We start from the raw sequence: 12587 nt of genomic DNA, 5'->3' as shown, positions 1-12587 counted from the left end.
CAAAAAGAAATAAAAGGTATTCAAAGTGGCAAAGAAGAAGTCAAACTCTCTCTCTTCCCAGATGACACGATACATTATGAGGAAAACCCAAAAGACTCCACCCCCAAATTACTAGAACTCATCCAGCAATTCAGTAATGTGGCAGCATACAAAATCAATGCACAGAAATCAGTTGCTTTCTTATATGCTAACAACGCAACTGTAGAAAGAGAAATTAGAGAAACAATTCCATTTACATTAGCACCAAAAACCATAAGATACCTCGGAATAAACCTAACCAAAGAAGTAAAGGATCTATACTCTAGGAACTACAAAACACTCATGAAAGAAATTGAAGAAGACACAAAAAGATGGAAAAATATTCCATGCTCATGGATCAGAAGAATAAACACTGTTAAAATGTCTATGCTACCCAGAGCAATCTATACCTTCAATGCCATCCCAATCAAAATTCCAATGACATTTTTCAAAGTGCTGGAAAAAACAATCCTAAAATTTGTATGGAATCAGAAAAGACCCCGAATCGCCAAGGAGATGTTGAAAAAGAAAAACAAAGCGGGGGGCATCACGTTGCCCTATTTCAAGCTATATTACAAAGCCGTGATCACCAAGACAGCATGGTACTGGCACAAAAACAGACATAGACAAATGGAACAGAATAGAGAACCCAGATATGGACCCTCAACTCTATGGTCAAATAATCTTCGACAAAGCAGGAAAGAATTTACAATGGAAAAAAGACAGTCTGTTCAATAAATGGTGCTGGGAAAATTGGACAGCCACATGCAGAAGAATGAAACTCGACCATTCTTTAACACCATTCACAAAGATAAACTCAAAATGGATGAAAGACCTCAATGTGAGACAGGAATCCATCAAAATCCTAGAGGAGAACATAGGCAGTAACCTCTTCGACATTGACCACAGCAACTTCTTTCAAGATACATCTCCAAAGGGGAGTGAAACAAAAGGGAAAGTGAACTTTGGGGGCTTCATCAAGATAAAAAGCTTCTGCACAGCAAAGGAAACAGTCAATTAAAAAAAGAGGCAATGCACAGAATGGGAGAAGGTATTTGCAAATGACACTACAGACAAAGCGCTGATTTCCAAGATCTGTAAAGAACTTCTCAAACTCAACACCCAAAAAAACAAATAATCAAGTGAAAAAATGGTCAGAAGACATGAACAGACACTTTTCAAAAGAAGACATAAAAATGGCTAACAGACACATGAAAAAATGTTCATCATCATTAGCCATCAGGGAAATTTCAAATCTAAACCACACTGAGATACCACCTTACACCAGTTAGAATGGGAAAAATTGACAAGGCAAAGAAACAACAAATATTGGAGAAGTTGTGGAGAAAGGGGAACCCTCTTACACTGTTGGTGGGAATGCAAGTTGGTACAGCCACTTTGGAAAACAGTGTGGAGGTTCCTCAAAAATTTAAAAATAGAGCTACTCTATGACCCAACAATTGCACTACTGGATATTTACCCCGAAGACATAGATGTAGTGAAAAGAAGGGCACTATGCACCCCAATGTTCATAGCAGCAATGTCCGCAATAGCCAAACTGTGGAAAGAGCCAAGATGCCCTTCAACAGATGAATGGATCAAGAAGATGTGGTCCATATATACAATGGAATATTACTCAGCCATCAGAAAGGATGAATACCCAACTTTTACATCAACATGGATGGGACTGGAGGAGATTATGCTAAGGGAAATAAGTCAAGCAGAGAAAGTCAATTATCACATGGTTTCACTTATTTGTGGAACATAAGGAATAGTACGGAGGACGTTAGGAGAAGGAAGGGAAAAATGAAGGGGGGGAGATTGGACGGGGAGACAAACCATGAGAGACTATGGACTCCAAGAAACAAACTGAGGGCTTTAGAGGGGAGGGGGTTAGGGGGATGGGTTAGCCCAGTGTTGGATATTAAGGAGGGCACGTACTGCATGGAGCACTGGGTGTTATACGAAAACAACGAATCATGGATCACTACATCAAAAACTAATGATGTATTGTATGGTGACTAACATAATAAAATTAAATTAAATTTAAAAATAAGAAATAAAAAATATATATATATATTGAGTTTTCCAACCCATGAACAAGTTATATATTTACATTTATTTACACCTTCAATTTCCCTCAGCAAAGTTTTGTAGTTTTCATTGTATAGGTCTTTCACATCTTTTATCAGATTTATCTCTATTAAATGTTTTTGTGACTTATAAATGCCATTTTTTAATATCAGCTTCTGATTGTTACTAGCAATTGCATATAGAAGTACAAAATTTTTGTATATGGATCTTGTATTTTGAAATCTTAAGAAGTTTTGTAAATTTCACTGAATTTTCTATATAATCATTTCACATCTACTGAAAGGAAATCTTATTTGTCAATCTAGATGCCATTTTTTTCTTTTGCCTGATTACACTAACTTCCAGTATAATGCTGAATAGAAGTGGTGAGAGCAGACATCTTGTCTTATTTCTGATTTTAAAGGAAAATCATTCATTTTCACCAGTATGATGTTGGATACAGATTTGTGAAAATGTCTGCTACAGATCAAAGAAGTTTCTGTCTATTCCCAGCTTGCTAAGAACTTTTCAAGGATGGGTGTTAGTTGGAATACAGTTTCATAGGTACAGGTATATTACGTATTACTTAGATTTTTTTAATTAATATATAATGTATTCTTTGTTTCAGGAGTACAAATCTGTGATTCATCAGTCTTACACAATTCACAGCGCTCACCATAGCACATACCCTCTCCGATGTCCATCACCCAATCACCCCATCCCCCCCACCCCCCTCCACTCCAGCAACCCTCAGTTTGTTTCCTGAGATTAAGAGTCTCTTATGGTTTGGAATTTGAGAAACAAGACAGAGGATCATAGGGGAAGGGAAGGAAAAATGAAACAAGATGAAATCAGAGAGGGAGACAAACTATTACTGAGATTTTTATGTACCAACTTGGGCATTTAACTACATTATCTAATACAATTTAAATAGGGAAATGTCAAATTTGTTTTAAAGGAAATTCATAACTGGAGACTTATATTTTTACCAATATAAGATCTTATAAGTCACAAATCTTCATTTTATTATTTTCCTTTTGTTTTTTTAAAGATTTGAGAGAGAGACAGAGCAGGGGGAAGGAGCAGAGGGACAGGGGGGAGAATCCTAAATAAACTCGGGACTGAGCACAGAGCCCAACACAGGGCCCAATCCCACGACCCTGAGATCTTAACCTGAGCCAAAACCAAGAGTCAGGGTCACTCAACCAACTGCATCACCCAAGCACCCCATTCTTTTCTTTTTAAATTAATATTTCTCTTCTTTCTTTTTGTACATTTTTGGTTGATACATCAAATCCTTGGTGGAACAAAAAGGAATATATTAAAGTAAATGCATTTTTAAAAAGATTTATTTTTAAGTAGTTTCTATACCCAACGTGGGACTCAATACTATAACCCCAAGATCAAGAGTCACATGCTCTGCCACATGAGTCAGCCATGCACCCCAATAAATGCATTTTTAATTAAACATGTTGGTAAATAAGTAGTTCCAGGTTGAGTTGCTTAGAAGGTATGGCTTTTTATTAAAAGGGGATTTTTATTAAATTAGAATTTTTATTAAGCCTTATCCTTAGCAGGTTAGTATTAAGCAGGCTTCCCCAGCGTTCAGATAAAATGCTCTTTATTGTGACCTCGAAGGTTCTAGGTATCTAATAGTGCCTATGTCTCCAGCCTCATATACCATTTTCTTCTAGAAGGCCAAAATTAACTTTTATTATCTTTGAAAACTCCATAATTATACCTGTACTTGTGTGGAATTTAATTCCCCTAGATTTCTACATGGCTTATTCCCTTAGTTTAAAATATCACCTCACAGGGCGCTTGGGTGGCTCAGTTGTTAAGCATCTGCCTTCGGCTCTGGTCATGGTCCCAGGGTCCTGGGACTGAGTCCCACATCAGGCTCCCTGCTCAGTGGGAAGCCTGCTCCTCCCTCTCCCACTCCCCCTTTTTGTGCTCCTGCTCTCGCTCTCTCTCTGTCAAATAAATAAAATCTTTAAAAAAAAAATCACCTGGGTATTAAAGAGGGCACGTTCTGCATGGAGCACTGGGTGTTATGCACAAACAATGAATCATGGAACACTACATCAAAAACTAATGATGTAATGTATGGTGATTAACATAACAATAAAAAATTTTTTTTAAAAATCACCTCACAAGGGCGCCTGGGTGGCTCAGTTGGTTAAGCGACTGCCTTCGGCTCAGGTCATGATCCTGGAGTCCCAGGATCAAGTCCCGCGTCGGGCTCCCTGCTCGGCAGGGAGCCTGCTTCTCCCTCTGACCCTCCCCCCTCTCATGTGCTCTCTGTCTCTCTCATTCTCTCTGTCTCAAATAAATAAATAAAATCTTTAAAAAAAAAATCACCTCACAAAAACACTCTCTGACCATCTGATCTAAATTATGCCCTATCTTACCACCGCAATTTTTGTATAGATACTCTCCATTTTTCCTTTTATATAACTTAGTATCTTTGGTATTATAGATCTTTGTGTGTATCTGCTTATTAACTCTCTCATGATAATGTAAGTTTCACCAAGGGAGGGATATCATAGAGGTAAATGAATGGATGAATTAAATGTACTAACCCCAGATGCCAACTGATTATTCTTTGACCAAAGAGTTAGGGCAAATCACCTGGAACTGTCATCAAATTCATCTGTATCTGTCTTCATCTCATTCTCTTAGAATTACTGGCTTTTGCTCTCTGTCTGTTTTCACCTCTTTTGGGTTGTGCTTCAATTCAGGCAAGTGTGACTCCTACCGGGTCCTTTGGTGGATGGATGGTGTTGGAGGGGAGACCAAGACCAAATATGGTTTAGCCAAGTCCACAGGGAGATGGGACTGTTTCTGAATCTGTATCCAGGAACTAGATCAGTGAGTCTGCCACCTGGGCATGTGTCTGCCTACTCAAAGTGGCCCTCTTTGATCATGGGCTTCACTGGGGTTTCACAATCTCTTATCTAGATCCCAAAGCTTCCACAAAGGCACTTTTGTCCATGGATGGCTGCCAAATTATTGGTACTGAGGGGGGATACAAGGCCAGCATTACTAAAGCCAAAAAAACACACTACAAGGGAACCCTGGGTGGTTCAGTCAGTTGAGTGTCCAACTCTTGGTTTTGGCTCAGGCATGATCTCAGGGTCATGGGGTTGAGCTTTGTGTCAGGCTCTGTGTTCAGTGTGGAGTCTGCTTGTCCCTCTCCTTCCCCCTCTGTCCCTCCCTCTCTGCTCCTCCTCACCCTCTAAAATAAATAAAATCTTTAAAAAAAAAAAAAAAAGACACAACACAAAACGAAAACTACTGCCAACAACCCTGGTGAATATACATGCAAACATTTTCAACAAAATATAAGGAAACCAAATTCAATAACACATTAAAAGGATCATACACCATGATCAAGTGGGAATCAGCCCTGGGATGCAAGGATAGTTTAACATAAGTAAATCAATATATGTGATACACTACATTAACAAAATGAGGGATAAAAACCATATGATCATCTCAATAGATGTAGAAAAAGCATTTGATTAAATATGACATCCTTTCATGATTAAAAAAAAAAGACTTTTAAAAATGTGAGTGGAGAAGAAACATACCTCAACATAATAAAAGCCATATATGACAAGCCCACAGCAAACATCATACTCAATGGTAAAAGGTCAAAAGCTTTTTTTTTTTTTAAAGATTTTATTTATTTGACAGAGAGAGCACAAGCAGAGGGAGAGAGAGGGAGAAGCAGGCTCCCCACTGAGCAAGGAGCCCGATGTGGGACTCGATCCTAGGACCCTGGGATCATGACCCGGGCCGAAGGCAGCCGCCTAACCGACTGAGCCACCCAGGCGTCCCAGTCAAAAGCTTTTTTGCAGAGGTCAGAAACAAGGTCATGGTGTCATGCTTACCATTTCTATTCAACGTAGTACTGGAAGTCCTAGCCAGAGCAATCAGTCAAGAAAAAGAAATAAAAGACAACAAATCAGGAAAAAAGGTAAATTGTTTTTGCAGATGACATGATCTTATATGGAAGTCCTAAAGACTCCGCCAAAAAACTATTAGAACTCTCAACAAATTGAGTAAAGTTGTAGGATACAAAATCAACATACAGAGATCAGTTGTGCTTATATTCACTATAAAATATCTGAAAAAGAAATAAAGAAAATAATCACATTTACAATAACATCAAAAACAATAAAATACTTAAGAATAAATTTAACCAAGGAGGTGAAAGATCTGTACACTGAAAACTATAAGACTTTGATGAAAGAAACTGAATAAAGACACTGATAAATGGAGAGATATTCCCTACTCACAGATAGGAAGAGCCACTATTGTAAAAAGGTCCATAATGTCCAAAGTCATCAATAGATTCAATGCAATCCCTATCAAAATTCCAATGGCATTTTTTCACAGAAATGGGGGGGGAAACATAAAATTTGAATGGAACCACAAAAGATCCTGAATATGCAAAGCAATTCTAAGAAAGAACAAAGCTGGAGGCATCACACTTCCTCATTTCAAGCTATACTACAAAGCTATAGTAATCAAAACTGTATGGCATTGGCACAAAAATGGACACATAACCCAACAGAACAGAATCAAGAGCCAAGAAATAAACCCTTACAAATACAGTCAACTAATATTTAACAAAGGAGCCAAAAATACTCAATGGAGAAATGGTGTAGAGTGTCCTTGAATATCAAGTTCACATACAAGCTACCCCAGTAACCAGCAATGAAGATTTTCTCATTGATCATCACTGTCACCATTTCCTAAGAGTCATATTTTGAAGAAGTGGTTTAAGAGGATCCTCAGAAGAAACCTCAATTTTTCTAAGAAGAAAAACAAAAGACCAATGATAAAAAATCTCTTCTTGTGTTTGCACTGATTTCAAATTTTCCACTCTTAGAAAAGAAAATCATAAAGGAAACTGACAATTTGACTAATTTAGTCAATTAAATAGCTCCTGTCATCTTGGATTTAGATCACACAAGGCAGTCCCTACCTGTTATCAACCACCTGGTCATTACAGTGGAAGACTCCAGAAAAACATAGTGGATTTAACTTTAAAGTGACCAACAGAATATAGTTTCATGCTTCTCTGTTGCAACACTTCACAAGGATTTATTCACAAACATATTTCAGTTTCAGAATTCGAGTCATGAGCAAAACTTCCATTTATTGTACTAATCTCCACAGAGGATGATTCTTTAATGGAATGCAATCTCTGCAATAGAAAGCTTCCTGAAATTTATTCACTATTTCCCCTGGACTCTCTGTTTCCTATGAAACAGAACTAATCTACTAGGAGCTAATCTACTAAAACCTGGATGAGCCCCAAAGACTGGAAAGAGGATGCACTCCAGGGGAAAAGTGAGGAAGCCACTGAAACCACTTGGGGAGAGACATCAAGTTTTAGAGGAATCCCTGAGAGGGATTAATCCCTGAGATTAAACACTGCTTTGCATGTTAAAATGTCTCAGTAAACTCCTAGAAAACAAGCTTCTAAAGCCTCCAGAAATTAAGGAAGTCCAGTGAACCACATATAATGTTCTCACCTGGAGTTTTCATCATCAAAGCCAATGAGGAGATGATGCCTTTATGTTCAACTCCACTGTGTCCATCCCTGTTTCCAAGCTGAGCCAGGAAATCCATCATTGTATGTAAGAGAAAGGGACTAATTGTCCATATTACAACTACTGTTGTGATATACTACAGACTGCCTTTTACTTTACAAATCTAATTAGACATTGTTCCTCTGTAGTAGTATAGTGTGAACATTCCATATGTGAATACAGGACATGTGCGTTCATTGGGTAAAAAGTCATGCACTCTCTGTGAAGCTTATTTGTAAAATTAAAAGTTAGAGTAAATTATCTGAACCATTTTTCCCCAATTCTATTTTTTTTTATTATTAAGGACTATCTTTCTGAAAATAATCTCTTTTTAGGAGTAATCAGGTGTTATATTCTTCTCTCAGACTACCTGAGAAGACAGTATGCCAAGTGAGGGACATTTGGAAGGAGGCTATGTAATCAAACTATTATTCTTGAGGTGGCCACCTAAGAATGTGATTGGTTGGTTAGTTGGTTGGTTTCGTGTACTAGAAAGGAGTGTATGAAAAACCTAGTCCCCTAGAATTATAGCTCATATAGTGATTTATGAATGCCAAAAGCATGAAAACAGCATTTTTTTATGGTAAAAATGGTGGATTTTCCATTCTAATACCCTACCTATTCTGAGCAAGTATTTTGGAGGCTTTCAAGGGTCGAGTTATGCAGAACTTTATAGAGTCAGTTTAGTCCTTCAGTGATTAAAATAAAAATTGATTACTCTGGATTTTCTATTAAGCTCCCCACCCTTTGATTATCCCATTACTTACCAACACTTTGACCAAAGATTACAGGAAAAATAATGTTTCTGCTAAACAATTTTACAGGGTATGGTGGTAGAAAAAATGAAATTAAGTGTGAAGTTGTGGTTTTTAATGGAGTGTCTTGAACTGTTATTCACATTAAGTAGGCATGGTCCATTTTTCAGAAGAAGGACAAGAAGCACAGATCTCAGGATCCTGGTTTGTAATGTGAATCTTTGAGCCTGGACTTAGTTCTTGAGCAGCAGGGAAACTAGTTTATTTATGCTTCATAAATAACAGTCTGGAAATTATCTACTGAGCACCTTATTCAGTGAAACTGGAAAACAAATGTCTTTCGAGCTCAACATTGATTGGAAAACTGGACAACTTTAGAACATGGATGCTCAAACCTCCTTTTTATGCTTCCTTAAAAACCACCAACAGGACTAGTAACATTGAAGTCCAAATCTCTGTTCTTATTTGCCTTTCAAATTTCTTTACCTTTCATTCCTGGCAAAGTTATAACTGGTGATCTCCAACAGATAAGGCAAGAGGTCTGAATTTAACAAGAAAACTCAATATTGAAACTACCATTTCTAAGACTCTTAGTGCTTTTCAATATTAATTAAAGATTACTCTGTTGTTTAAACACAAAAATTTTAACTTTTTTGTTCAATTCTTTACTTTTTTAAATTTTATTATGTTATGTTAATCACCATACATTACATCATTAGTTTTTGATGTAGTGTTCCATGATTCATTGTTTGTGTAGAGCACCCAGTGCTCCATTCAATTCTTAAATACTGTTGAAAAGTACATGTCTATCCAAATATTTGAAAATGTCCTCTCCCTTTCAGAAAACAAAATTAATTCTACCAGATAAAAGTGCAGATAAGACCCTATTCAATCTCAGATCCCTTTGTTTTTATCATCCAAAATTACTTACTAAGTGAACTAAAACTTTGTACTCAAAACATCATTTTCTTTATTTTAGCTAGGTAGGATCTGAATATGAAGAGTAAGACAGTTCGTTTTTTATAGCATGTGTAAAAAACATTAAAATAAACACTTGCAAATACAGATAATTGAAAATAATATCCTCACTTATCCTTTAGAGCAAAGATATTTGATATGGTTGGTCTTTTGTGTATTTTTTAGGTGTCACTCAACTGTTAGAGTGATATTTTTTTTTAAAAATCTTTAAAGGAAAATCTAAGAACAGCCCTGAGTCTTGACTGCAGAGATGTCTACAACAATTAATTCAGTTGATTAGACTATTCTGAAAAGCCAATGTCCTTGGGTAAGTTTTATCTCCATGAGTAAGTCAACTAATTTTGTTCTGTTTCCAAAGGTTTAACCCATCCTCACATCAGCTGTCCTCAAAATATTTGCCTTTTTTTTTTTAAACAAGGTAAGCTGAATAAGAGAAAGTGGATGAGTTTGTACACTGAAGACCCATAATCAACTTTAGGAAAACAAACCAGAATCATAAAAGGTCTTCTTAAGGATCAAAGAAATCAAAAAAGAAAGAAATTTGTCTGGTTGTACCACTGATGTAGAAAATTCTTGCTGCATTATATCCTAGCAAAAGAACACTAAGATTTAGAACCACGATCAATTCAAAATAAGGTGAGAGGGGAGTCTGGGTGGCTCAGTCAGTTAACTGTCTGCCTTCAGCTCAGTCATGATCTCAGGGTCCTGGGATCGAGCGAGCCCAGCAGGGAGCCTGCTTCTCCCTTTCCTCCCTGTTCATCCTCTCTCTCACTCTCTCTCTCTCAAATAAATAAATAAAAATCTTTAAAAAAATAAGGTGAGATTTATTCCCACCTGGTCTCAAAATATCTCATATTTTCCTGTAGAGTTTAAGGTCCCTTCTCAATAAAGTCCTTGAAACATGTAGGAAGCAAAGAAACTTGTCTTACACTCAGATCTTTCTTCTTCATAGGTTTAAGACCAATGAACAGGTCAGCAACACACATTCACACTGTAACTGAGTTTGTTCTCCTGGGATTCCCTGGTTGCTGGGAGATACAGATTTTCCTCTTCTCGCTCTTTTTGGTGGTTTATGTCTTGACCTTGCTGGGGAATGGAACCATCATCTGTGCGGTGAGATGGGACCCACGACTACATACCCCAATGTATTTTCTGCTGGGAAACTTTGCCTTCCTTGAGATCTGGTATGCTTCCTCCACTGTTCCTAACATGCTAGCCAACATTCTCTCCAAAACCAAGGCCATCTCATTTTCTGGCTGCTTCCTCCAGTTCTATTTCTTCTTTTCCCTGGGCACAACTGAATGTCTCTTCCTGGCAATAATGGCTTATGATCGGTACCTGGCCATCTGCCACCCGCTGCACTACCCCACCATCATGACTGGGAAACTCTGTAGAATTCTGGTGTCTCTCTGCTGGCTTATTGGATTCCTTGGCTACCCAATCCCCATTTTCTTCATCTCCCAACTCGCCTTCTGTGGACCCAATATCATTGATCACTTCCTGTGTGACATGGGCCCACTGATGGCTCTGTCTTGTACTCCAGCCCCCATTACTGAATTTATCTTCTATACTCAGAGCTCCCTTGTTCTCTTTTTTACTATTATGTACATTCTTCGATCCTATATCTTGTTGCTCAGAACTGTTTTTCAGGTCCCTTCTGCAGCTGGCCAGAGAAAGGCCTTTTCCACCTGTGGGTCTCACTTAGCTGTGGTGTCACTTTTTTATGGGACAGTCATGGTAATGTATGTGAGTCCTACATATGGCATCCCAACTTTGATGCAGAAGATTCTCACACTGGTATATTCAATAATGACTCCTCTCTTTAATCCCCTGATCTATAGTCTTCGCAATAAGGACATGAAACTTGCCCTGAGAAACATCCTGTTTAGAATGAGAATTAGTTAAAACTCTTGAGCCAAAGATGTCCATACTTCCAAATTTTAATGATGAATAAGTTGGAGATGTATAAATTTTTTAATGGCCTTTTAGTTCTTACTCTGAGTAATTAAAAGCTTTTCTTTTTCCCCAGAAGTATGCTCAGCTTAAATACCCATGCTGACTACTAAAACCTAAATTCACTGCACATCAACATGCAGTGAAATTTTTCTAAAGGCTATCATCATCAGAGTGATAAAGTGGAACTGCTATATTACAGAAGTCAGACTTTCCTGAAAGATTTGCCTTCAGATTTAGGACAAGTCTAATGACCTTTACCAAATAGTTAAAGGTGCAGTGACTTTTTTAACAGTTTTGTTTAGGTGTAATTGATATACAAAAGGACTGCACATGTTTAATATACATTAAAGGTGCAGTAGATTTTAACTAGACATGAGACCTTTCTATAACTTTTAACAGACTCTCCTTTCTTAACCCTAGCCTAATAATCTTCTCTAAATATGTTTTCCCTATATTAAAAGAGAGGAGAAAAAAAAAGCTCTCTTGACCAGTAGGAACTCCTTCAACAAATTTTCTTAGAGGTATAGTTCCTCTATGGTACGTTTGAAATAAAACTTGGATACATGCTAAAAAATCATTTGTTGAAGTTTCTTTTAACAGTTCCATTATTACATGTACCACATTGTAGCATAATTTATTTATTTACATGTATTTCCCCCTGAGAGAGCTCCTTGGGAACAGGAATTGCTTTTTTCCTTTCTGGATCCCTAACACACAGTGACAGAGAAGAAAGCAGCCCCTGAAACTGGGGAATTGGCCTGGCAATTATCACTTAAGTGTTGGTGTTGCCAGGAGCGGGCTTGACACTATAAGTTAGGCCATGGAGTATAAACCTGTTGAACATAAACAATTTCACAAAATGGCACCCTGAGACCAAGCCACTATGTGAACATGATGGATCAAGACCAAAAAAAAAAAAAAAAAAACCCTCCATAATCATGTCTGAGCAAGAACCGTCCCAACTGTAAAAAATGACCAAACATCTCCTTCTTTAGTCACTTTATTAGTGACTGCTGCCTCTTTACCAAGTAAAGCTTTAGCCCAACTGCCTTTTAGACAAAAATTAAGATACCCAATCATAGAATTTTCTTCCACTTTCTGACAATGTCCAGAGAAAATATTTCTTTAAATTCTCCCCAACATCAACTAACAGGAGCCCAAATAGTATAATAAATCCTTTCTAACATCTTCCTTTTGGATG

The 12587-nt window shown here is 37.5% G+C and overlaps 1 protein-coding gene across 1 annotated transcript; it reads left to right on the top strand.

Annotated features, from left to right (window-relative positions):
* The first annotated feature begins 2846 nt into the window (after nt 1-2846).
* On the top strand, nt 2847-11335 carry LOC110585519 (olfactory receptor 11H4). Its single transcript, XM_021695705.1, has 2 exons — nt 2847-2865; nt 10383-11335. Exon 2 carries the CDS (start codon nt 10394-10396, stop codon nt 11333-11335), a length of 942 nt encoding a protein of 313 aa, XP_021551380.1. The 5' UTR covers nt 2847-2865; nt 10383-10393.
* The last annotated feature ends 1252 nt before the right edge of the window (nt 11336-12587 follow it).

This window comes from Neomonachus schauinslandi, chromosome 9 (genome assembly GCF_002201575.2).
Source record: "Neomonachus schauinslandi chromosome 9, ASM220157v2, whole genome shotgun sequence".
In the NCBI taxonomy this organism is placed as follows: domain Eukaryota; kingdom Metazoa; phylum Chordata; class Mammalia; order Carnivora; family Phocidae; genus Neomonachus; species Neomonachus schauinslandi.
The sequence above is the reverse complement of the archived record's forward strand: the minus strand, read 5'-3'. Positions and strand labels throughout refer to the sequence as shown.